The sequence below is a fragment of the Zonotrichia leucophrys genome, chromosome 4 (genome assembly GCF_028769735.1).
Source record: "Zonotrichia leucophrys gambelii isolate GWCS_2022_RI chromosome 4, RI_Zleu_2.0, whole genome shotgun sequence".
NCBI classification, from domain to species: Eukaryota; Metazoa; Chordata; class Aves; order Passeriformes; family Passerellidae; genus Zonotrichia; species Zonotrichia leucophrys.
The window spans coordinates 59,100,070-59,126,330 of record NC_088173.1 but is presented as its reverse complement, the minus strand read 5'-3'; the positions used below and the strand labels follow the sequence as shown (position 1 = coordinate 59,126,330).

General features: G+C 37.7%; 1 protein-coding gene across 13 annotated transcripts in view; it reads left to right on the top strand.

Annotated features, from left to right (window-relative positions):
- The window catches only part of KCNIP4 (potassium voltage-gated channel interacting protein 4), a 389,569-nt gene that overhangs the window by 197,754 nt on the left and 165,554 nt on the right, over window positions 1-26,261 (top strand). The window contains exon 1 of one of the 13 annotated variants that reach the window (XM_064711869.1): window positions 14,812-15,167. The exons of 11 other annotated variants lie outside the window; for them this stretch is intronic. In XM_064711869.1, the coding sequence (XP_064567939.1) occupies window positions 15,068-15,167 (100 nt within the window). In that variant the 5' untranslated portion in view covers window positions 14,812-15,067. Of the gene's footprint in view, window positions 1-14,811; window positions 15,168-26,261 lie in introns of those variants that run through there. One more of the 13 variants, XM_064711879.1, reaches the window with a different exon arrangement.

The window sequence follows — 26,261 nt, the reverse complement described above, 5'->3', positions numbered from 1 at the left end:
CTAAAATTGTAAGCATCAAGAAAATCAAAAAGTCTTTCTTTGCAGTCTCCAGCGTACCCAGGTCATCTTTCTAATGCTGGCACACTCATGCTAAATACTAAATACAAGTGTGTCACCATGCTGTTCAGTACTCCAGTACAAAATAAATGCCATGTAGCATTTTAAGCTGGTACCATTTTACACCCATTTTTTACCTTTGTAAGAGATTGTATATTACAAGTCAATAGCAAATTACATCCAGTACCTTTGGGACCACTGGTTTATGTAGGTCTTGTTTCTCACTGATTGTGTTACAGATTGCATGGGGGTTTTGCTTTTTTGGTTGTTTGCTTGGTTTTAGCTGAGTTTCTTCAATTAGGAGAAGAGAGACATTATCTCACAGATTATTCCTCTCATCTTGTGAAATCTCATGCTTTCTCATTCTTTCACCTGCTCCAAAGGGGATTCTGTCTACGCTAAGGCAGAAGCAAAAAATGTGTCCAGGCAAGTCTTAGCCCAATTTATCAGGACATCTTTCTAATTTTCAAATGAAACCTCAGCCAAACCATTGTATTTTCTACAAATAGATGCACTGGAAATCCATCTGTCTTTTTGGATCCTGTAACAGATGCTATCCTGCTTTCCAGTGTCATTGAATTCTGCTCATGGATGACCCATGCTTCCTTTGTACTTGATTTTCATTTAATTTATCCTGGACCTTGTAATGAAGCTCTCTAGTGTTTAGCAAATTACACAGAATTGAAAGCCAGCCACATGAACTATTAACATGCAATGAGACAATTATTTAGGGCTCATCTCTGCCAAAGTATCAACACATTCAAGAACAGAATAATTTATATGTCCCATATTTGGCATCAGCTCCCTCTGTACAAAGCAGTTTATCTGCTGGGATGAAGAATTTCTCCAAAAGAGTTCATCAGGTCAGAAATATGTGTTTCTGATCAAAATTCCCTGAAATTGATCTTGTCATAAACATTTATGACATTCAACAGAATAAGTTGACTGTCCAGCCAAAACTGGTGTATCAATGCTATATTTGTTTCATATAGCAAACACTGGCTTTTTTGAGTTAGCAATATAAATGTATATTTATTAAAAAATATAATTGTTTTAGCAAGTCAGGAACTCTATGGCTAAATCTAATTTCATTTATCTTTCAGTAAGTGCAATGCTTGAAAAACAAAATCATTCTGCAGACATTCTTGGTATTTGCAAGGTTTCTGGCAGGACATTCTTTCCCAGTCCAATAGACAAACAGACTGTGAGTCTCCAGACAATGCTTTTTTAAAATATTTTTTTTTTTTTGGTGAACATGACCATAACATTCATATGAGTCTGGGATATGTGCTGATCTCCACTAAACACTGTAAACCTTGGGTAATTTTTCTGGCTGAAGCTGATCTGAATTTGAGGGGCCAAATGAGTTTATAAAAAAAGTGGTATTCAATGGTTTCCTGATTAAATAGAAATCATATGCACAACAGATTTTTCAGTTCAATCATGTTTCGTTTACATATAAAACTTAGATGTTTTGTTTTATTTTATTAACATTTATCAGTTAGACTATCATACACCTGGGATGACATTCTGAATGTATATAAAAACACAGTCAATGCCTAGGAAAGCTCTTAACTGAAATGAAGGAGTACATTATAAAAGCAAAGTAGTCAGTAGTCAGTGTGAATGAAAGTTAAGTTTCCCACAGCTGTGGAATAATTCTGAAATTATTCTGGATGGTTCTGAAATTCTATATTTTTATGGTAGAAATATTCATTTCCCAAACATTTTTTGTTTGTTTTGTTTTCCATTTTTGAAAAACTGTTTTGAAAATAGCAAGAACATCTTAGATATTCAGTTTTCTAGTTAAAAAATTATGAATGTACTAGAGCATCATATGCAGGATAATATGACAATATGAAAATTAAATGATGCTTCAAAGAATTCTAGTAGTTTTAGTTTAAATGTTTTACCCCAGATCTGCTTACATGAGGAATTGGTTTACAGAGACGTGTGAATAGACAAGAATTAATCTTGATCAAATAGAGGAAAAAAAAATTGGGGAAAACACTGGATTGGGGTTGAGTTCAACTTCTAGAGAGTGATGAAGTATTAGAGTTAAGGGATGTGTACTATAATATTTTAATTATTTTTTTAAATTAAAAAATTTCACCAAATTGTGATGGACAAGGTGGATTTCTAAGATCCCTTAAAATTGTACAACAGGGTCTCCAGGGTGTCTCTGTTTCTTTGAAAAAAAATCTTTGAATTTTTTTTTTTTTTTTTGCTATATTTTAAGTCTTCTATATGAAAGGTAAATATGGGGGGCAGTGTTATTGTTGTCTTGCTTTCTATGGTTTCTAAGGCCATGTTTTCTATGGGTTCATTCAGCTGCAGTGATCCTGCAGTGATTGTGGAACTTGAAGTGTAAGTTCTGTAAGAAAATAACTCTCAGCAGCACCTCCAATAGTGATTGCTAAAATACGGCTCTGATTTCAGATAACTATTATATTAAATCTTTACCTTGATACTTCCACTACTTCTGCAACAATATGAGGTAGTCATTTGGGAATAGGACAGATTCAAAGCTTCATGCACAGAACAAGTTTCACCAATGTAAGTGATCAGACGAAGGAACAATTCTGCAAACCATGCAGTTTTTCAAAATGTCTCAGAATTTATTCTGGATCCTTGAACTTTCTCCCCATATGAACAAAAAACACCAAGCCATGGAAAGTCTGATAATCTTCTGTCTTAGTTTAAGATAATTTAAAGAACTCTGGACTGAGTTGCCTCTCTTTATAGGTTCAACCAATTCCTTTCCACCAAAAAGGAAAAAAACCCCAAGTAGATGTCAGTGAAAAAAGGAACAGTTTACTATTATAAGGAGCAGCAACAGTCAAGAGATAACCACCAGATACAAAACTGCTGAATCTGGCAGACTCCCCAGAACAGAGAGTCCCAAAACCACCAGGCACATCCCCTGCCAGGACAGACTCCTCAGCCGAGGGTGTGGGTCAAAGGATAAAGGGAGAGAAGAGAAGGGTTCAGTCTTTTCCCCTGCTCTGCCATCTTCCCAGCTGGAGCTCTGACTGCTATTCTGCAGGTCAAGGACCAGAAACCCTCAGAAGGGATTCGCTGGCCTTGTGGCAGGAGGCATCGGGAGCAGGCAAGGCCAGGTGGCTGGGCTGGGGAATTCCAGTCTTCTCTCCTGGCCTGGGGGCTGGTGGCATGTTGGAGGGGGAGTGCAAGCAGCTCTAACCCGAGAACTGCAGTCTCTCCAAGTGAGATGAAACCAATGAAAAGAGAACCCAAAAAGGAAAAGCGCTGCCTTGGCCCTGTAGCAAGAAACCAAGAGCCAAACAATATGGCCAGAGAGCTCTGCCTAAGCAAAGACCAAAAACCCAGAGAGGTACAAAGCTCATGACAGATGAGAATGAGCTGCCTGCCCAAGTGGCCTTCAAAGCTTCGCCTACAGTACCACTCCACTCCCTTTACCAGTGTCCTAGAGAGACTATAACAATTTTGAGCACACACAGATGTGGAATGCAATGGCATTTTGGGTTACCCATGACACCTTCTCTGTCTGCACAGCATCATTAATTGTAGGCCTATCTCAAAAGTTTTCATACTTTGTTAATTATTGGGTCTTAATAAGACAAAAGTTTTGTTCCTTTACTGTCCATTTCATTTTTTTTAATGAAAAACTGTGAAATGCCTAATAGTGATGACTTTTGAAAGCCACTAATAATAAGCAATAGTTGCATATTAAGCAACTATTAAGTACATGAATTAACATCTCAATGAGGAGAAGGATCAGCATTACTCTGACATCACAAACAGTATGTTAGAATGGATACATAAATATTTAGCTCACACTCCAAGACTCCACAGACTTTTGTACCTATGATTCATGACTTAGCAGTTTTAGGGACTATAACATAGTTCTAAAAGTAATTCTAGGTTCTTTCTGAATATTTCATCAAATACTTTGATATTTTCCCTCCATTTATCAGACAACTTACTCCATTATGTTTACAGAGGTTGGCACATGAGTTAAATCTATTATTTAGCAAAAAAGCTACCTCCTGGGCTTTCTTTCTAGAAGTGTTTTATCCTGTGATTTTTAGTCTTAACTAGCATGTTGTAAGGCCACCTAGGAAGGATACAGTCTGGAAGGATATGTGTATCTGTGAAAAAAACTTTTGCTGGAAGTTCAGTTTTTCCTGTAGTCAAAACCACCATACTGTATGTCCCTATGCAGAAATGACAGAAATAGGTTGTGGTGGAAAAGCACAGCAAAGATTTTTGTTAGGGTGTCACAGGTCTTGTATTGAGGATGATACATGCAACTATAGTGGAGCACAGACAGTAGAACAGAATCCCAGTACTGATTGGATAGAGCATCACATGCATTTCATACCAATATGTCATTCACTGAGGAGTAAACGTTTCTGTATTTTGATCAATTCAAAGAGGATGCTTTGTTTTACTCTACCAGTATTTCTGGTTTGGCAATATACAAAGATTACATGGATATTTCACTTTCACAATGAGATATGAGATGGGAAGAGGTGGCTTAAATTGATCCATGGTGACATGGATAAAGAACTGGTCTGAGATAACTCATTTGACACACAACTGGATTGTCAAAATATGGTGATCTATGGCTCAACTGCAAGGTAGTCTCTAATGTAGTAACAGTGCAGAATAGAACCTGGAAGAAGCAAACTTTCTCCTTGTAATTTGATGCTCATGTTTCAAATTGCAAGTGCTGGGGACAAAGCAGTGAGAACTTTGCTCTAAAGAGAAAGCTAGAATTACACACACTGTTAGAGACTAGAAATGGCAGCAGGAAATAGTGCAAGGATACAAAAAGCCAGAGAACATCAAGATAAATTGTACTTAAATGAATAGTTCTGCAAGCAATGAGATGAAAATACTGCTCTAAAACTAGAGACCTGAAAACTCTTCCAGCAATTAAATACAGTAAGTACACAGGCCATGTCAGGTAGGTTTCAAAACAGGCACCAAAAGGTCATGGCTTTAGATTTGCAACATTTCTAGAGGTGAAACCATGGGAAAAATCCTCAGCCTGGTTATTTTCCTGGGAGGTGGAATATATGCAGTTGGATACTGTGGGGTCCCTACTTTCCCTGAGGAAATCATATAGCCTGCATTGTGGAGCAGGTGGATACTGGGAAACAGAAACAAACTCATCTTGCCATCTTTCTATGGTCTGCTTTCCTCATATGCAGCAAGACTGAAAAGAAGTTGTGGACTCTGTCTCCAACCATCAGTGTTGCTGCATTGCATTTCTGTGGAAAAGTTCTCCCCTGACAAGTACCTCTGCTCCCAAGGGCTTCCTTTGCCAGACCCTGCTGTTTGCTTTAAATACAGAGCTCAGGGTTTCTTTTCGGATGCAAAACACTGCAAATAGATCAGAGGGGTAGTTCTCAGAGGGAATAAAACCCTACCTGAAGTTACAAAGGAGGAGCCTACAGAAAATGCAAAGGGAATATAAGACATGTATACCTTCAACCACCACCATATTGTATGTATATATTTCGTTTCACAGTTTTCCTGTCCTCTGATAGAACCTGTGATATTCATGGGTAAATCTAATTTACATTCTACAATTAAATTCTATGTTGCAATCTTAGGATGCCATTTCAATTTTGTCTGGTTCCTAGCTTGAGGAAAAGAAAGTGTTTCAGAATCTCTTTTCCTTCTTCCATACAGCTCTTCCTTTACTGCTGTTTAGTTTTTGACTTTACTGGTTTTGTAGGTGATATCAAAGTCTTTAAATGGTTTTGGTTTTAACCTATCTAGCAAAATTTTAGCATTAGTTCTTTTCCAGACAGAGAACACAGACACAGTCTACTTGCGTCAATTACATTTTTAAATCTTCCACGTGAAGGGAAGCAATCAATTTTGTTTGTTTGTTTTACTCTGCAGAATATTTTAATCACCTGGCAGCCTGTGGAAATGAATCCTTTCTCTGTCATATCAACTGATACATAGCTGCAGGAAAGATTTTTACTGGGCCATCGTGCACCTCAGGCATCCTCTGGTGCCTGTCCTTAAGGTGCTCACCCTTGCTGCTTGAGTAAGCCCTTTTATGTTTGCAAGAGATGAGGAGAAAATGTGGGCTCTTTTACTCAGTGGGGATTGACCATCTATCAAATAACCAATGAGGTATTCAGAAAAAGCAAAACAAATAAATACCTAACTGTAGGGAAACTTTGCATGAGTGCCACTTGGTTTTTGTTTGTTTTGACAAATAAGATGGGTTACGTGTCGTATTTCATGTTATTTTATATTGCTGCACTCCCTGGAACATTCAAAGCTCTCTTCATTATATATTGCTAGTGAATATAAAAACAAAGGAAATATTACCTGGTCTTTTATAGAAATTCTTGTAAGAGATTAAAATGAAAGAGCTACAGTCTCTTGACGCATTTAAAAATTAATATGTAAATAAATTTCAGTGTCCTGTTTGTTGTTTGTGTTTCTACTGGGTCTGTCTTTGCTCCAGAAATTTTCAGACCTTTTTGGAAGGTTACCAGCTCACACATAAACACATTCACCTTACAGACTGAAGTGGAGAAGGCTTAAATCAAGACCTAATCTTTCCAGTGCAGCAAATATGAATTTAAATAAAAGTAGGTTTCAAACAGCACAGAGGACTAAAGAAATGAGGACTAAAGAACCAACAGAATTATGAATCTGTTAAAATACATATTTTTATATGCAAACGACCACTTTATAAAGAAAAATATTTCCTGGAAACCAAATAGTGCAATAATGAGGAAGGAAGTGGTGATACAGGCATTTATACTGCATAAAAACAGACAAGGGAGAAAAAATTTAAATAACAAGAAGAATTCCCTGCCTATTAAATTTAAGACCGTTTGTGCTGAGTTTAGCAATATTTAAGTCTTAGTGCTCAATGCACAGAAATCTTCTGTTCATTTAATTAAGAAATGTCAGTGCTTTATGTCTTTCTGGATTGTTGCACTAATGTTCTTCAAATGTGTGCTGTAAAGGCCACACTCGCAACTGATGTAGTTTGGACTGTCTGCTGAGAATTCTCACCCAAGTGTGTGTTTCTGTGTAGCTTTTCTCACAAAAAGTCCAGCCATGGTTTAAAACAATCATTAATAGTCATGGACTATCAATGAGGTAAAGAATACTATTAAATATATGGTCGGTATAGTTATTTTTAAGTGTTTTATTGACCATGAGAAAAATGGTGCAATCCCCCATGACTCTTCAGGCACCCTAATGCACCCTTCATGAGTCTCTGGAATAAGATGGGTTAGCATCACCTTCCTCCAAAACCAACACTCCCCGCAAAATTGAGACTGAAACGAGCTTTGCTTAGGCACATGGATTTCTCTGTATCAGATTTATACATGGTAGAGATCTGCAGGAAGAAAATTTAAAGACTCTCAAATTGTTAGGAAGAAACTTGTTGGGCTCCTTCATAGTGCTCCAAGTAGATAATAGGGCAGAACTGGAAACTGAGTGTCTGTCAGCTTGCCTTATTTATTTAATATATGATGGTTGGCTTTGTATTACCAGTCTGAAAAACAAACAAACAAAAAGAACTTGCCACTCTTTTGTTCTGTTATTTGTCTCAATAAAAACTTCTGGGCAATGTAGGAGTTTGCTCTTTGGACTAACAGCACTCTAGGGTTTAAGTTAGACTGAAGGGTTCTATAAAGATCAGCTTCAGATTTCCCTAGCTTGTTGGTTCTGTCTTGTTTTGTGGTTCTCTGGGTTTTTAAAAGCAGAACTATGAAAAATGCTGTCTTTCTCCAAACTCTCAAGTTGTTTTCCATGGGCATATGAGCTAGGCTTTCCTGGGACTTTTACTGTTGATTGGCATAAGTCTCTTGTTGTCTGCAGTGAGCTGCTAATGAACCAGCAAGGGATTAGGAGGAAAAGTCTGGAGAACATCCACATGCTGCATCAGCTGAACTGGAGGAACTCTTCTGTCAGTCTCTTTATTTTAAGTCTACACATACATTTCCTAATCATATTTGTGATAAAGTCAACTCAGTGCAGTGTTCACAGCTAAAGTCTGCAGAAAGCCTGACAGTTTTCCAATGATCTGTAGCAAAAGAGGTAGCAAACCACAGAATTTATATCTAATTATTAATGATATTTCTAGTTATTTAAGATGTGTCTTCTCCCTTTGCTATCTGAATGAAAATTTTACTACATTTTCTCATTAATTTCTCACCCCCTTTCCATAGCTGTGGCTTCAAAAATGTCAGCATCTACATGCAGTTATAATAATATTTCAGAAAGTTAAAGGGCTTTATTAAATACAGAAACATTTCTTAGGAATAGGGTCTAATTTATGAATAAGTAAGGCTAAAATGACTACTTGGGTGAATTAACAGTTCAGTATTCTCTAAAAGTCAACAGTAAGTAGGTATGGCAGTAGTATGTTAAGACTGGCCTTGAAGGTGACAGCAGATATTTTGCATGTGATGAAGTGGATCCACTAGAAATGCAAAGGGATGACTGAAATTGTTGGAGTGGTAAGCAAGGAAGACCAATTTTGTGGCAGTATCCTAAGTGGATAAAGAGGAGCAAGCCAGCACTGGACAAAGACAGGAAAGAGGAGGTCAAAATAGCTGAGGAGCAAACCCATGAAGCCTGCATTAAAGATTTAGTTCTGGGCAGGGAAGAAACACTGAGTCTTAGAGCTGTTGCTCTGAAGGCATTAAATATACATGAGATTTTTAAGCAGAAAGGGAGGAATGAGAAAGAGGTGACACCCAGGTTACAAGACTGCAGGACTGACATGTCTAGGAATGTTTCAATGAAACCACTTGTGTCATGAGTGTTAACTCACGCACTTATGCCTTGGCAGAACAGCACCATGTATGTCTGAATGCATTGCAGGTGTGGGTCATGTGTACCAACTGGCCTGATGAACATTGGTGAAATAAGCTGCTGGAGGCCTGCTGCCACCTGGGCAGCCATCCCACAGCTGTGAGTGGCACTGAGCTCCTTGTGGCCCTGTGTTATTCAGAGAAATCAAATCAAGTCTCATAAAGCACCATGGCTTGACATGTTGTGACTATCTCAAAAATCAAAATTAAGGTGCCCACATTAGTTCTTCGTTGTTGACGATGCATCAGAGTCTTACAAATTACAATTGGTAACTCTCCTGTCATTCTATGTGACTTTGGAAGTCTAGGAATTTTTCTGTAGTTTGGAGATGATCAATATGTTCCCTCAAATGCAAACACTTGAAGAAAAAAATTCCTTGTTAATAAAGAAGTAGCACAAACAAATCACAAGAAACAGTTGAACTGCAGCTGTGGAATTACATCAGCCAAGTATTTTTCATCTTCAGTTTCCACAGACAGCTTTAAAATACAGTTGTCTGACATTTTTAAGGCATTGAAAATTTCTGAAGGTTTTTTTTAATTATTATTTTTAATGAGGTTTAAACCCCTGCAGCAAAGATGGAGTTATCGGAATGATATGTGATGAGAAAATTTGTGTCTTCTAATGACATTGTTCATGGTCACAGTGAGTGTGATAGTTTTCAGAAATATGCACTACCAGATTCAGGGAGCCATATTTTCACTGCATGGAAAAGGATAAACTTGAAACATAATTCCATATTAAGGGCTCCAGAATACCCACATAATACTCAGAAGGTTATAAACAATAAGTGATGTATTGACAGATTTTGTGCTGCTTCTGACATTTATAGCAACTCAAAACTGGAGTGGTGTTATGATATTATCCAGATCTTCTGGTATACTTTTCAGCTGGAACTACATCATATAAAGATGTTTTCTGTTAGTCTTTGAAAAGCCTGCTTATGAGTAATCGCTGTGCACAATTTTTTCTATTTCAATCAGTCCTGTAAAAGCACAGGATTTATGTATTGCCATCTAACTGTGCACCCAGTTTGAAGAGACAGAACTTCTGCTTCATGACTGCATCATGCCCTGCCCTGCTCACACCATGGGAGACAGTTTGCATGAGACACAACCTCCATGCCAGCCCTGGAATTGTTGCTGCCTGCTGCCATGGGTCTGAACTGCTGCTTTAGGGGCAGATCAGTGACTTGGCCTCCTGTGTGGGACAGGGGAGCAATCTTCTGACATGACATAAGCATCTTCTGACATGACATAAGCATCGCCAAGACTCAACTGTGGCAGCTCCTTGCATTGTGACAGCTGAAAAACATTGGACACAGTTCAGGTTGTAAACTTAGATAAGAGTTGTGAAAAGGTAGAAATAAGGCACTGTGATATCAGAACGCTGCGATCTTTTTTTACCTGTGTTTAATCTGGGGAAACTGGAAGTCATGCTGGCTTAATGCCTATAGGGGAAGTTGCAATGTTGGCCCTTATCAGAGTTAACATTTAGAGTGGCTGAATACATCATAACATTTTGTCACTTTTTTCAGATTCATTAAATAATTGCTAAGAAAAAGCGTTAAATTAAAAGAGACAAGTTTGCACCTTATTTCTGGTTTTCTCAGTGATTTGATGAGCTGGAAGACTTACTAGGTTTTATTTATTTATTTTTAAAAAATAATGTCTTAGTTCATTCTCTTAATTTATATTGCTAGTAGTAAATTTAAAAGTGAGAAAAAGGGAGACTACAGTGTAATAACAGCTAGCTGCTAAGGTAATAAATTATTTGAATTTATGATACATTAAGATTTTCTGGTCCATTTTCTTCTTTGGAAAGAAAGAGTGCATTTTTCCCTTTTAGGATTAAAAAACTATGATCTTCTTTTAAATATCTACATGGAATACATATTTTAATGATTCTGTTGGATGTTGGAATATTTCTTCAAAGCTGTTCTTATTAAAATAGGCAAAAATATTATCAATCTTTATAATAAGTTGGAGAGACATTGCAATCATTAGATTGCTCTGGCTTTACATCATGATTTTCACTGTTAAAAGAAAGTATTATTTAAGTTTTCTCTGATCAAAATCAAGAAATTGAGTCCTCTATTACAGGTTTTGTTCTCAGACTTCATATGTGGCATGTGAGACCCACTGGTATTCCATTTCATTTTTCTCTTGCAGGGCATTGACTTCTGCACCCAGCTCTGCCAATTAACTCTATCATTAACTTTCCCCCCTAATTATAGCCTTTCCCAAATCTGGTATTGCACATGTGCAGCCCCCACTGCTTTATCCAAGGCTATCAAGTTTAGCTCTGATCACTAATCTTTTATGTTTTAAACAAAATCCAATAGACTTTGATTTCTGCAGGCCAGATTCCCATAAACTATTTTGAGAGGAGGTGAGGAATATCAGAGGTTAGTGATTGTCCTCCAGGAAACCATGATGAAAATCTGGGAGTGGCTTACCAGCATCCAAATGAACATAAGAGTGTAAGAAAATGAAGTGTAAGGAAGAACTATAACCATTACTGGGACTCCATCTGCAGACCAACTCATCATTTTCAGTCTAAATGGATTGGTTCTTTTTTTAACATTAACATTTCATGATATATAGCATTAAGCAATAGCAGTTAAGATTAATGGTATCGAGGATCTTAGTCATGGTAAAGTAAATGGAGTCATTGTGTTGTGGTTTACAGCTCCATCACAAGATGAGAAGTGACTATTTAGATATGTTCGTAGCTGAAAATATAACCAATGACTTCAATTTAATATATTTACCCTCACAGTAAAATATAACGCTGCAAAATGCTTTGATGAAAAGGAGACAGCATTTATAATACTTTAAGACTGAAACCTTTAATTTGCAATTACACATAAGAAAAACAAGCTTTCATGCTCTTGTGTAAAAAAACCTATACAGCACGTAATTTATGACTTAATATCTTTCCTCCCATTCTTATTTCTTGCATTCCTACTAGAACACTAATTCTACAACACATTAAAGCTTTTGTAGTTAGGCAAGGGAAAAAATAGGATGTCAATACTTTCAATTGTTAGCTTCACTCTTCCTGTCATGTTTAGATAGAACTGTAGAGGTAAATGAAGATCACCTTTTTTTTGGTCTTCATGGAGAGCAAAAAATAAAACAATACACCACATCACTGCTTTTGGCAAGGTACTTGGAGAGACAAATAATGTCAAGCAGTTTGTAACCCTACCTGTCATTGAGTCAGGTCCATTTTTAAGCAGGTAAGAAGGTGAAGGTGAGAGACAGATCTGTGCTGTTTGTATTCCTATAGGAGAAATATCGTAATGTTTTATAAAAACCTTTTGTTTTTCTCAAAAGCAATGACTTAATGAGTGAAGATGTATTAAACTGCACATTAGATTACCTACAGTCATATCAAAAAGGAGGGAAAAAAGGCATTATCATGGCTGGTTCACAGCACTTGAGAAACAGAAGTTTAGTCACAGCTTTCTTGCAAAAACCTTGCCTTCCCTGGAGATTATCATTCTTACTGTGCTTTGGCATCTACCTGTAAAACTAATTCTTCATTTCTCTTCTGTTTCTTGGAAGAAGAGTCATAATTGGCCATAGGTTCAGTACACCTCCACCTCTGGGAAACCCACTTCAGCTTGCTGATACCTGAGGAGGCAGATCCCTGACACTTTGTGTGTTTGTGCTGTCACTGCCAGCCACGGGGTCCCAGTTTGCAGGGCAATGGCAGCTGCCAGCTTTGCAGCACTGCCACCACAAGCTCTGCTTTCCACTTTTTTGCTTTCAGCCCTAAGTGGAACTGCCACAAAAGTACCTTTAAAAAAGTCCTTTAAAAAGTGTTTTCATTTTTAAATTTTCAGCAGACCAATATTACCAAAGCTATTAATGAAAAGCAGTGTGTCCTTTCAGGTGATGAAGTTGCACATACCCAAACACAAGGCATACAAGATTGCAGATTTTGTGTTCCTGATGCTGATAATCTATTTTAGTTCAACACTGAAGGAAAGTTGGACCTACTTTCCTTACAGCCATTGATAAGATGGCTTAGAGGGAGAAAACATTTAGCCTTGTTTGGAACAAAGTTTGAATGAGGAAAAAAAAAAAGAACATAAGGAGAAAGTTTGCAGCAAGTAAAAGCAAAGATTCCCAATGAAAATCTGCCTGCAGAACTGAAATATTTAGGATGGAGTGTTGAAACAGATTTTCTGACAGAAAAAGTTTAACCAGATTTAAGGAGCCCAATCCTGAGTAAAAATCATAGAATAGTGTCACATGAACATTACACTGTAAGGCTTTATCTATCCACTGTACAAAAAAAGTGACCTATAGTCTATCTGTTAGTGCCATTACTCTCAGTTCATTCCACTGTTTTCGGTAATGACAACACCCATTATAATGCAAGTATACCCGGGGGACGTAGAACTTTCTGCCAGTTCTCACATAACACAATGATTTTTTTTTTTAATCTTATCTAAGGAAAGAAAGAAAACCAAGCCCTTGGCAGTAATGTATTTCAACCATGAGGGGGACAATACTCTACCAGACAGGATTAAATTAGTTGCAATTGTTCCCCTGCTCATTTTTTGCTGCAATAGAGGTGCTGTTTTTCTATTGTAAATTTCTTCTTAGATGCTAAATTTTGAAGGGATTTAAAGAGTAAATCCTTAACTATGAATACACTGCATGTGACAATGCCAGTACTGCAGACTGTTGCAGGTAGGCCAGTGGCTGTTAGTGGTTAAAGCTACCAGTTAAGTCCTGAGGTCAGCATTCCTGTATTTCACCAGGAATGTTTTCCATGGAAAAGACTTTGTTTAGAAAATCTTACTGAAGTGAGACACAATAAAAAAAATGAGCTTGCTTCTTTTACTTTTTCTTGTCCCATCCCTGGAAATGTCCACAGCCAGGTTGGATGGAGCTTTGAACAATCTAGTCTGGTGGTAGGTGTTCCCTTGCTTGTGGTGAGGAGACTGGAACTAGATGATCTTTAAGGTCCCTTCCAAACTAAACCATTCTATGGCTCAGACTATGATTCTTTGTTTGTATTTTCAATTATTTTTTCCAAATCAGCCCACAGAATAAGTCTTAAAGAATCTGAGAAACCTTTTTTTTTTGCCTATAATTACAACTCCCCCCCAGCAAACCAAGAAAAGAATGATTCCTAGCTTGATGGTACATATACAATGTTGTGTATTACTTGCCACATGCAACAGGTGGAATGTTAATGTTAATGTTAAAACAGCGAGGCGGCTGTTTTACCGGGAGTAACTAACGGAGAACTTGGCAAGAGCCGCACCGACACATCCTCGGGCTGGAGCCGGCCACAGCCGGGAGCGGCGATGGGACTCGTGCCCCGGCTGCCCGTCCTGCCCCTTCCAGGACCGGCGGTGCCACCCGAGCCCTCCAGCGCCGGGGCAGCTCCGCGGGGCTCTGCCCGTGCCCGGGGCTGTGTCCGTGCCCGGGGCTGTGCCCGTGCCTGGGGCTGTGTCCAGGGCTGTGCCCTTGTCCGTGCCCGGGGTTGTGCCCGTGCCAGGGGCTGTGTCCGTGTCATTGTCCGGGGCTGTGCCCGTGCCCATGTCAGTGCCCGCGGCTGTGTCCGTGTCATTGTCCGGGGCTCTGCCCGCGGCCGTGCCCGTACCTGGAGCTGTGTCCGTGCCCGGGGCTGTGCCCATGCCCTTGTCATTGTTCGGGGCTGTGCCCATGCCCGTGTCCGTGCCCGTGTCAGTGTCCGGGGCATTGCCCGTGTCCGTGCCCATGCCCGTGTCCGTGTCCGTGTCCGTGTCCGTGTCCGTGTCCGTGCCCGGCGCTCCCCGCGTTGCCGCGGCAACCTCTCGGTGCCCGCCGCTGGCTCCGCCGCCAGCCCGGGAGCGGCTCCCCCCGGCGGCAGCGGCGCCGGCCTCTCCCGGGTGTGTCCCGCCGGCCGGCCCCCTGCCCGCATGGCCGTGCCGAGCCGGGCCGAGCCGAGCCGGGCAGTGCCGGCAGGCCGGAGCTGAACCGCCCGCCTCTCCGCTGGGGCAGCCGGGATGTGCTCCCTGGCGCTCCCCTCCCACTCGCCCCCTTCCCTCGCAGGAGCCTTCCGCGCCTAGTTTAATGGCTTTGCAAAGAAAGCCGGGCAGAAGAACACTTTCCTCAGTGGCGGTGGTCAGACCATGACCTAACTCACCATGAACTTGGAAGGGCTTGAAATGATAGCGGTGTTGATCGTGATTGTGCTCTTTGTAAAAGTGTTGGAACAGTTTGGGCTGATTGAAGCAGGTTTAGAAGGTAAGGGAGTGCATTTCAGTGGCTCGTCATTTTTCTGTTTTGGTTATTCTCTTGCAGCGAGGCACCTGTGAACTGATGTAAGGCACTTCCCGAATCACCTCCAGAGCGACGTGCGCATCAGTGGCTGTCTGTTGTGGATGTTGGTTGTGCTGGTTTAAAATTTTGTACGAGAAATAAACTGGTGTCCAGGAAACTGCCAGTATGAACTTAGGGGTTAAAGTCTAAATCTCTTATTCCTGTTTTAAATCTGTGCGTTTAAAGTAGTGGAGGGTAAAGCAGGTTTTAGTATGATTACAGGCAATCATATTGCATTCAAACTGTCTTGCAATCAAAGTTGTTTTGTAATGTGTTCACGTTAACAACATCTCTACTAGAATTGTTAAAAGATCAAGATACATCTTTTATAGCATTTAAAAACCTGTTGAATGTTTAATTTACTGTTAACATTTTAAACTGTTCTTGAGAAAGAGCTACAATCCTCAGATACAAACTAAGCAACTTGAACATTCACTAAGGGCAATCATGTGCAAATTTTATTGTTTGATGCTTTGTTTTTCTTAGACAGATCCCCTCCTCTATTAGCAATATTGTTTCTTTATAAAACAGTAAAAATTAAAACCAAGAAGACTACTTTATTTTACATATGTTTTTTACCTGTGGAATAGTGGAATATTTATTATTTTTACCTTATTTCTAAGACAGCTGTTATTTATACCATATGAAGAGTTCGATCAAAAAACCACTGCTTGCAGCATGGTTGATAATGTAATGACAATCATTACATCCTAGTGTTTTATTAGTTTACAGTCTGAAGTGGTCTGTTTCTCAACTGTTGAAAGAATATTGTATTTTCAAATCTTCCTGAAAGCTGGCATTTGAATACAGTGTAGATAGATACACCTGTGAAAAGGACAACTTTGTTGACTAATTATGGTTTCATAACAAAAAATATGGTTTAAGGAAATAAGCAAAATTTTCCTCTATGAAAACATCTAAAGTAGTCCTTTCCTGTTTATGTAACCCTTTCAAGAAACACAGTCTTCCTTTCAAGTGATTTAAAATAAGGAAGTTACAGCTGGTTCTCTCTCTGTGTTGCTGTCTTGCATGGACTTGATAGAATCTTGTTACAGAATCTTAAAGCCCTGCAGACATCAAGTGCATTTTTATAAAGATTTTATGTTTGTGTTCAAGTACATTATATCCAGTTTAAATAACAACACAGAGATTGCCTTAAATGTATGGACTTTTTATTTTCTTTTTTTTCTGAGTTCAGTTTAAATATAAATACTAATTAACATGATAAATGTTATCATAAAAGTTATTTTCAGCAGTAGAGGCTGCAAAGACTGCGGGGGGGGAGGAGGGGGGAAGAGATCTATATTTACATTTTAGGTTGTTTGGCATGCTGGGGTGTGCTCTGTCGAGTCTGATTGCCACATCTGTTTGGGTTCCCTCATAAAATACATATTTTGATTGTTGTCTCTACTTGTTGCTGTGGCTGGAGAAGCTGATAATGGAAAGACAATTCAAAATATAGTGAAGATGTCTGAAGGTGGTTGTATTAGTTCTGTAAGAAAAAATTCTGTTTTGCCTGCCTCACTGGCCAGAAGTCTGGGATTCTGTGTGTGAACAGAGTCTGAAAGTTTCTTCCTACCTAGTGCAGGACAGGTTTCCAGCATGCCAGCTAGAGGAAACCACTGGAAGACATATGTGCCCCATTTCTGTGTGATGTTCTACTTCTGTGAATGACATAAGAGGCAGGTTACACGAGAATGAAGTAACAGATATAAATAATGGTGTGTGTCAATGGGCGTTAGCTAAATTTCACAGACTGAAGATTTTTTTTCCTCTTAGTTCAGGACCAGTGCAGATTTCTTCCCCCCATTTTTTTCCTTAAACTTGTGATTTAAAAATCTGTACTGATTACAATAGGAAAAAAGGAAGATTTGTACACTTTTACTAGAGAATTGATGAACTTTTCAATATGTTAATAAGCATCAAGGCTATTAATTTCCACTCTTGAAGGGAAAGTATATACATTGTAAAATTGTGCAAATACTAGAGAAGTTTTTAAATAGACTGCTAAAAAAAACCAAGTATAGTCAGGCTACCCATCTGCCTTTCTGAAAACCAGTGAGGAAGTTGGTCTTAGCTTTCTGAAAATGTTGGGTTTTGTAAAGACATTTGTAGATTTTCTGAGTTTGGGTAGGTTATATCCTTTCTTTCTTTTTCATTCTGAAGCTTTGGTAGAGACTGAGGTGTCAGAGTCCTGTTGTGTCCCTATCATGGTAACAAAAGCTTGAAGATAACTTACATCACACTGAATTGTCATAATTCTGAACTTTGTGAAATTTTGTGAATTGAGAAGAATCAAGTCTAATGATGTAGATCAACAACACTCCATTCACTGTCATAATAACTAGTGTAAGAAATAGTCTGCTTCCTTCAGACTCTTCAATGCAAATTTTATCATAAAAATAGTATGCAATTATTTCCATTTTCTTGAAAATAATGAAGTATTTTCAGAGTAAATATTATATATACTTCCTTATATTTCTGCTGCAGTCTCTCAGATAACAGCATGCTTTCTGTGGTTTTGTCCAATTGCCTTCAACTGCTGAGTGATTCTGTTGTTGTAGAAGAAGTATTTTCAAATAGATGTTTTTAATATTGTATGACAGCTCTAAAAGTGATAAGTAGCAGAACAGATTTATACACTTTAGTAGGTTGTGGGTTCCAGAGACTTTATCTTTCAGTTAAATATTATTTTATGATGCATTACACCCACTTAGATTGCTGTATGCTTTCTGTGGTTTTGCCCAGTTGCCTTTAACTGCTGAGTGGCTTTACTGTTGTTATAGAAGTATTTTCAAATAGTTGTTTTGAATATTGTATGACAGCTCCTAAAGTGATGAGTAGCAGAATAGATTTATTCACTGTCATTGGCTGTGGATTGCATAGGTTTTGTCCCTAGGTTAAACATTAACTCTTCATGAATTAGGTTATGTTCTTCTTGATAAGTTTTATTGCTTTTTTAAAACAGTAATTTATTAGGTGTAAAGGGTAATGCATTGATACCTAATCAGGAAAGTTTGTTTCTAGATATACCTTAGTATCAATTTGAAGTTATTTCTTCTTGTAAGGCATGTTTTTCCTGAAGTCATTCATAAGTAGAGTGAGGTACAAGAACTGAGTAGCTATATGTGCAAGAGGTTACCATCTTGAGATTATGCCATAGTCAGGATGTTGATTTATAGGATTTCATTATATTTTAGTACTTTTCTGAGAGGTACTTTGTGATCTTCATGTATAAGGATCACATGAACTTGGAGAAGAAATGGAAGAGGTTTTCTTTGTGAGTATCTTCCTTCTATGTCAGTTTCTCTGGGTAGAGTGTTAGGGACAGAGAAGTTGAGGCATCATGAAGTCAGCCCATTCCTGAGTTAAAATGGCTTTGCCCTCAAGTCTCTTGGAAAACCTGGATTGCTTTTCAAAACCTAAATCACTTATTAATGAAATAAACAGAAAAATAGACGCCTCTTCATCAAGGTATGCATTGAAACCTACACCATTAGGAGTAAGGTTCAGAAAAGAAATCTAAATTAGACGACTGATCAAAAATATTTATATAGGAATACCTTGCTTTTTAGGAAATGCTCTAACTGCAGTTAGAACACCTAATAGAAAAGAATGGCATGGAAGTAGCGATATATATTACTGTAAAATGTGGGTTCCATATCTCTGTTGTTGGCATCTATCTAAAATCCTTGTTTAGGAGTCCTGAGAGTGGCAGCAGTAGAACTTTGCAGCTAAAAGTTTGCAAGTTGACTCGATTGTAGTAATCAAGCTAAATTACTGAAACACTTGATTCCTTCAAAATATCAAAGCAGCTTGTAATCCCATTTTAGTAATCTTGGTTATTAACAAATTCCCATTCATCAGCTGGAAAAAAAGAGCAAAACCACAGCCACATAGGTAGTTGCTTGTGATATTTATAACAATTTTTGATAAGGACAGTATATGACTGGAAATGAAGTGGGATGTACTTGTGGTTGCTCTGAAACTACAACAGCCTCTGGAGCGGTTTTGCCGTCTAGGCTATGATCTGCTGGGAATGTCAGCATTTCCACAGTGATGTCCTTCCTCACAGTGTTCTTCCTGGATGGATAAGGTGTAATATCTCAGAATCACAGAATGGTTGGGTTGGAAAGGGCCTCTGGAGATGATCTGGTCCAAGCCCCTGCTAAAGCAGGTTCACATGGAGCAAGTTGCATGGGGTCACGTCCAGGCAGGCTTTGACCACTTCCAGTGAAGGAGACTCCATGAATTCTCTGAGCAGCTTGTTGCAGTGCTCTGTCAAGATTTTCCTTGATATTCGTTTCAGAAGATTCATAATGACTAGCATTTCATCCAACAAATAGCGTGTAATAAACATAGGGGCTTTTGTGCCATTTTTCTTTTCTTAAATCAGTCTGGATGTCAAAGAGAGTTATGCACAGGATTGTGAAGTATGGAAGCAAACATGGACCAATGTGAAATGATTAGGCAGAGCTGACAGTGGGAAAAAGACAAAAATATTATAGAAATTTTAATATTAATAATTTCAGGCATTTCTTAGAAGTAATGTGTTCGATTAAGTCTTCAAAAATTACAAGATAAATTGAATCAAAACAGTTTTTGGAACAACTTCTCATATGTGGATGAGTGAGCAGTAGATAGAAATCTTTAATGCAGAACTCCAGTGAATTTTTTTCTTGATTGAATATGCAGCTCAAACAGCACTAGCAAGTCATTTGTAGACAGCACCATGTACTGTAGTTTGCTTGGAATTATGTGCATGTGAGCATCTGACCAGGTTGTGCATCCTGCGTGACTGGTCAGCATGCCCCTACTGGGCAGAATGTATAAGAGAAAAGCTCTTCCCATTTTTCATACTAAAAGCTTCAACTTCAACTGTATACAGTCTTAGAAAAATGATAAATAGTTAAGAAAAGCAACTTGCTAGCCATGAGAATTTGTAATAGGTGCCTTCAGCTGTTGCATGCCTGCTTCAAGCAGTCTGTCATGTCTGACTCATCTTCTGAAGGCTTCTGGTCCATTGTTGCTGAAAACCCTGGTGTTCCCAGGTCAGTGTCTGCTGAAGAGTGTTTGTTCTCAACACTGACTGTCACACTCAATAATAATGTGAGTGTCTAGTGCTTTACATCTACAGAGACCAAACCAGATAAATAATGTAATTGAAAGGATGCTGAAGAAAAAGATGGATGGAGTCCTACACTCTGAGTTACCAATACAATGCTTTTTTACAAACTTAATATTTTATAATTAACATTTTAAAATGAAGTATTGGTTTCCTAATGGGAAAATGGGAATTTTAAATGAGCCAGTTCATTTGGTTATTTCACTTTTTTTCAATATGTTCACTCTTACTCTCACATTTATAAGTAATGTAGATACTATACCACAGAAAAAAAAAGTGAGGTTTTAACTAAAGCTTCTTTCTTTATTGCAGGGTTGCAACATTTTGACTATCTAATGCATCTTCCTACAGAATTCCTAATTTTTTATTATGTGTTTCTGGCTGGTTTTACCTTCAGTAATCTTCACTCAAAATATTCCTCAGCTTTAGAATGTCAGTCTTTTTTGCATATAAATAATTGTACTTCTTTTAAGGTTTAGAGATGTTCTTGTGTTTTAGCCATTGTTATTTTGTTTATTATTTTTTATAGCAGAGTTCTTCCTTTAGTTATCTGACCTATTTCTCTGGTGATTAATTGTTCAGCACCTGATAAAAAGTTCAGTTCAGCCAGACTGAATGCTGCCTAGATCTAATGAGGCAGATGATTTAATCTGACACAACAACTCTGTTTTTTCCTTTCTGCAGTCATTTTTCCCAGAGGTATCTCTAGAGGTATGTGGTTCTCTAAGCACGTTTTCTTTATTGGATCGATAGTCAAAAAAATGTTCTTCTCTAAACAGAGAAAATTTCAATCATCCAAAGTGGACTACAAGAGCTATTTTCTTATTGCTGATGATTTGAGATAATGAAAGAAAAGGAGAGGACATCAGATAAATACATGCTTATTAATCAGATATTTATTTATCAGTTGCTGTATCAGTTACTGTAGGGAATACTGTCTAATTTCACACAGAAGAAATGTGATTATTAGTTTAACTGTCATTACTAAAACCAAATTCTAATACAGAAAATAAAGCAAACATCTGAAACAGAAAAGAAAAAGGGTTACCAGAGAAGTGAGTTTTGGTGAACATTGAGGACAATTCCTTTATTGGTCATAAGCATTACAATATTATGTCAGTAACGCTCACCAGCTGCTGTAGGTACATCAGATCAGACTTTTGTACATCCACAATTTGATCTATTCTTTTGGTACTAGAAGCTCATACTCAGCATTTTTTTCTAGCAGTGTCTCTGCAAAGGGCTGGGGTGTTTATTGATATCCAGAAAAGACAGTTTCTGCTGGTGGGAAAAAAGTAATCTGTATACAGCCACTTCTTGTCTGTGTCTGAGGAACTTTGAATAACAACAGAACCAAGATGCTACCTGCATAAGTTTCTCTGATGGTGACATCCCATTCTTAACAGCTGCATCTGAAAAGCAGACAGAGATTTATCTTGTTTAGTGAACCTGATATTTCTGGAAAGCCAAAATTTCTTCAGATAATCCATAATATTCAATTGCAGTGAGTATTATACCCCTTGGAGAATAAGACCATATTCTTCTCTACATAAGAATGTAGTCTGTCCTCTTGGAAAGTAATCTATCATCTCAGTAAAGTCCTTGACTATTTTTTCATTAGAAAGAACTTTTTTTTTTCCATACTGAGTCAAATTTTATTTAGCCTGAGGATATACATGTTAAATTTTGAAATTATATTAACAGGCCATCTGAGTTACCTCCTTTGAAGTCTGAGATTTAAATTTATGTTTGCAAGACAGTGAGAGTACCTTACTTTCAAATATCAAGTTTGCCACTGAACACTTAATAAGATCCCAGGGATAGGAGGTCCATCAGAGTTCTGCCTTACTTCACTTGTAACCTGCAGCTGATGATAAAAGGAATTATGCCCAGTTTGATTTTTCTAATTTTTAATATGTTCAGACAAAAGTTACTATGTTCATTAGGTGTGTTTATTCAACCTCAACCTAAATTGCATTAGTTTGCCCCTTACTCAGCACAGACCTCAGAGTTCACATTCTAGCCAATTTTATGGCTAGATAAGTAGTCTGAGATGAATCAGGTTACCAGAACAAGAGTAATTATTCTCAGGAGTAAAAGGGTATAATGGAAGGCAGAATAGAATGCTGAAATTGTTGTTTTGCAAGTTGACAATTGAGATATGACAAAATGTAGTTCACTTGCTCACAATAAAAATTGATGTAATAGTTCAGCAATAATGAAGAAGTCATTAAGACAGGAAGTACTCTCAATCAACTTGATTGCTGACCCATTCAGTGAGAACATGGCTCACCTTTGAGTCATTATTGCAAAAATTGTCATAATCTATTAAAAGTTATACTTTAAATGCTACTAATGTTTCTATTTCCTTCCTTTCCATTATTTTACAGGATTATTATAATAAGCTCACTTTCTGAATGCTAGAATTTCTGATCTAAGCCAAAAATTGTTAGACTTGAAACCTTGCTATTTAAAAGGTAAATCTCATAGTAAAAACCCTAAGGCTAAAGTAAGGCTAAAGATTAATCACAATATCCTTTGTAGATTGACTTAATCTGTGTTTAGTAACTTCACTTTTTTCTGACAGAAACTAAGTAAAGCTACTTTAGCACTTGTACCATTTGTTTTCTAGATTCAAAGTAAGTTCTGTGGCTCTTTCTAAATCTTTTTCATTTTTTAATAATTTTCTTGAGGAATTGATATTCAGACTGAGGAGAGGACTCAAAATTGATCTCTGGCAGATCAGAGGTAAGACAATATCCCTGCCTTGCCCATACTTGAGATCCTACCATTAATACAGCTGAGCAATAGTTAGCTCGTCTTCTACTTTTTTTTTGCAAAATAGAGATATTCACATCAATGATTCTACACAGAAATAAAGATATGAGTGAAATTGTTTACAATTTTTTTTGTTTTGATTTTGGTGGTTTTCTGGTGGTTTTTGGGGTTTTTTTTTGTTTGTTTGTTTTTTATTTTTTGTTAGAAGAGCACATTAGAAACCTTTAGTAGTTTTGGTTTTTTACATTTGAAATAACCATACTAAAGATGTGACATTGTGTTGTGAGGTCTGATATGGATTAATACAAGTGGACCATCTCCTGTGGTTTTATTATTCTTAAATTTTCCAACCATAAAAAAAATAAACAACATGTTGGATTAAGAGTGAGACTTCAGAACTCTTCCATTTGGTTTGGGGTTATCAAACTAACATTTGGAAAACAATTATCTGTAGTTGCTTGCCTTTATGAATATAGGTGAATATAAAGATGTATACTGTTTTTCCATCTTTGGAAGATCCCACTTGCTCCCATTTTATCTTTTTTTTTTTTTTGTTATTGTTCCTTTCTAAAGATGAGTAATCTGAGTATTTTCCTTCTGATTATAAACCTGCAGTACCACAACTCTTAGTTTGTAAAAAGAGATTTTGCAGTTAGGAAAAATGATAAAGTGGAACTTTTCATTCACAGGTATTTATTTTTCTAAATCTCTGTAGTGAATATTTATTGAAGTGGTAAAGTACCAAGTTCAATACTGCTGTATTTTCTATATTCACTAACACTTTCAGACAGCTCTTTGTTGTGTACTTGCATAGAATAAGGAGGTGTAGCATTGGAGTTCCAAGTACCATATTCAACACTGTCAGTATCACTATTTGGATGAATACAAATTTCTTTTTTTTTTTTCCTTGTGAATGGAGAGATTTCTATTATAATTGAAGAACAATAATGGAATTCTTTAGTTATTTTGATACTAAGTGTTTCGCATTGTTTAAAATATGATGGTCTCAGTAACCAAGTACAGGTTATTTGAACCCAGTTGAAGCTGTTTGGAGTCTTGACCTTAGCCTGTTTCTTGAAAGTGAGCTGTAATTGGCAAGTAATTCAAGCCCTTGAGCAGTGCCCTTGCTGGGAAGATAAAAGGTGAAAAGCATCCCCCCTCATCCATCAGAGAGTTTGTCAGTTCCAGGCCTTTTCTCAAATAATCACTGAAGGGAATGATTACCTCGCTCCACCACCTGACCTGCTTTGGACTCATATATTTTTCAGCAGCAGACGTGGCTGTGAGGAGCCATCCTAGTGAATGGCACATTTCAACAGGTAGTGAATCAATCTCGTCTGCTAATCTCGTGGCATTAGCTCTGTTTTCTAATGCCATACTTTAAAGGACAGATCACTGTTACTGAGTCCTTGTGAAGTATTTCTCTTTTTCAGTCCTGTGACATCTTGCTTTGAGGTTAAGGAGAGAGTGTGCAGTATGCCACAGAAATGAAAGTGCATACTTTGGTATTTCTCCGCACTGTGCTAGTTCTCTCTGGGGAAGATTCCCTAAGCAGAAAGGAGTTAATATTCCCGGTAGGAACCCAGAGGGACGACTTCAAGAGGAAGCAGACATTTACAGCACACACTCTCAGGTGTCAAACAGCATCCATCTTGACCCTAAAGAGGACCAATATTTTATTTACACTATTTATTTTTATTAAGTGGTAGTTAATGGTTCATTTCTTGAAGAATGAATTTGTTTTAATAGATGAACTTCTTTTCTAACTTACAACATATGTTGTAATATAAATTTAGGAAATATGTTGTAATGTAAGTTTAGAAAATGCTTCCATTTTATGATGTGTCTGATCATTTGAGTGTTCCATATCTCCAAGCATCCCTCCCCAGTGTCCTGGTAGTGTGACACAGATGGAAGCAGTTAACAGTTTTCTGGTGAAGGGCAAAAGGAATTCTCTGTGTTAGTAATATATTACTGTAATATTACTTCTAAGATCGCTTCATGAACTTTCCAGCTGCTAGATGGCACCTTTCTTGGGACAGCTTTCAGATGCTGAAAGATCCTAAAACATTGAGGGATATCAGGATGGTAATGGCTTAGCTAGTTTTATAGAGTCATAGAATCATTAAGGTTGGAGAAGACCTTCAAGGTTGTTGAGTCCAGTCTTTGACTGAATACCACCATATCAACTAAAACAAAGTACTAAATGCCTCATCCAGTTGTTTTTTGAACAATACCAAAGATGATGACTCCACCACTTCCCTGGGCAGCCTGTTCCAATCCTTGACAATCCTTTCAGTGAGGAAGTTCTTTCTTATGGCGTTGTAATGTAACATATTCCAAGGTTATGCTCTATACCCTGCAGTGAATTTGTGTCCTGACAATCACTTAAAGAGGATGGAAGTTTGTTTAGCAGCAAATAAAAGGTACAAGTAAGCAAGTGAAAAGTTTTATTCCTCAAACATGAAATTGTAGTTAGGCTTCAGCTAGGGATCTCTCAAGGTATAAGAAGCAAATGGATTTAGGGCCAAAGCTTACTAAATTACTGTCCAGTATTTATCCATTAGCCTATGGCTCTCTCTTCAATATGGCAATGACATTAACAATATAGATAATGACATCCATAATCTGTTTGGGAATGCTCTTGCCTACATCCCAAATAGTTACATTACGTGTAATAGCTTTGTATACTTACTGCTCAGAGCAACAAAGTAACTTGGAGATGAGATATGCCTTTGCAAATTCCAGTCTCCTCTGAGCCTCCTTTGTGTTTTATTGTCTGGGGCATTATACAGTTTTTTTGTTTATATCTGTCTTGATGTTCTTCCCATGCTTTTCTTTGAAATTATAGTTCTATAGTATAAATCTTGATGGATTTTACCTTACATCACATCTGTACAGGCTGCACAACACTTGTGGAACATGACTTACCAGTTTTCAAATCCCACAGTCCTCAATTCAATTCACATTGGCTACAGCAGATCTGGTTCGAGCACAAATCCTTTTTTAATACAGGGTTTAATTAATTTTATTCTGAGATGACCTCAAATGCTGTGGATTCATAGCCACAGTCTCATGAATATGATCACTGGACGCTTTAGAGAGGTAATGGTCTT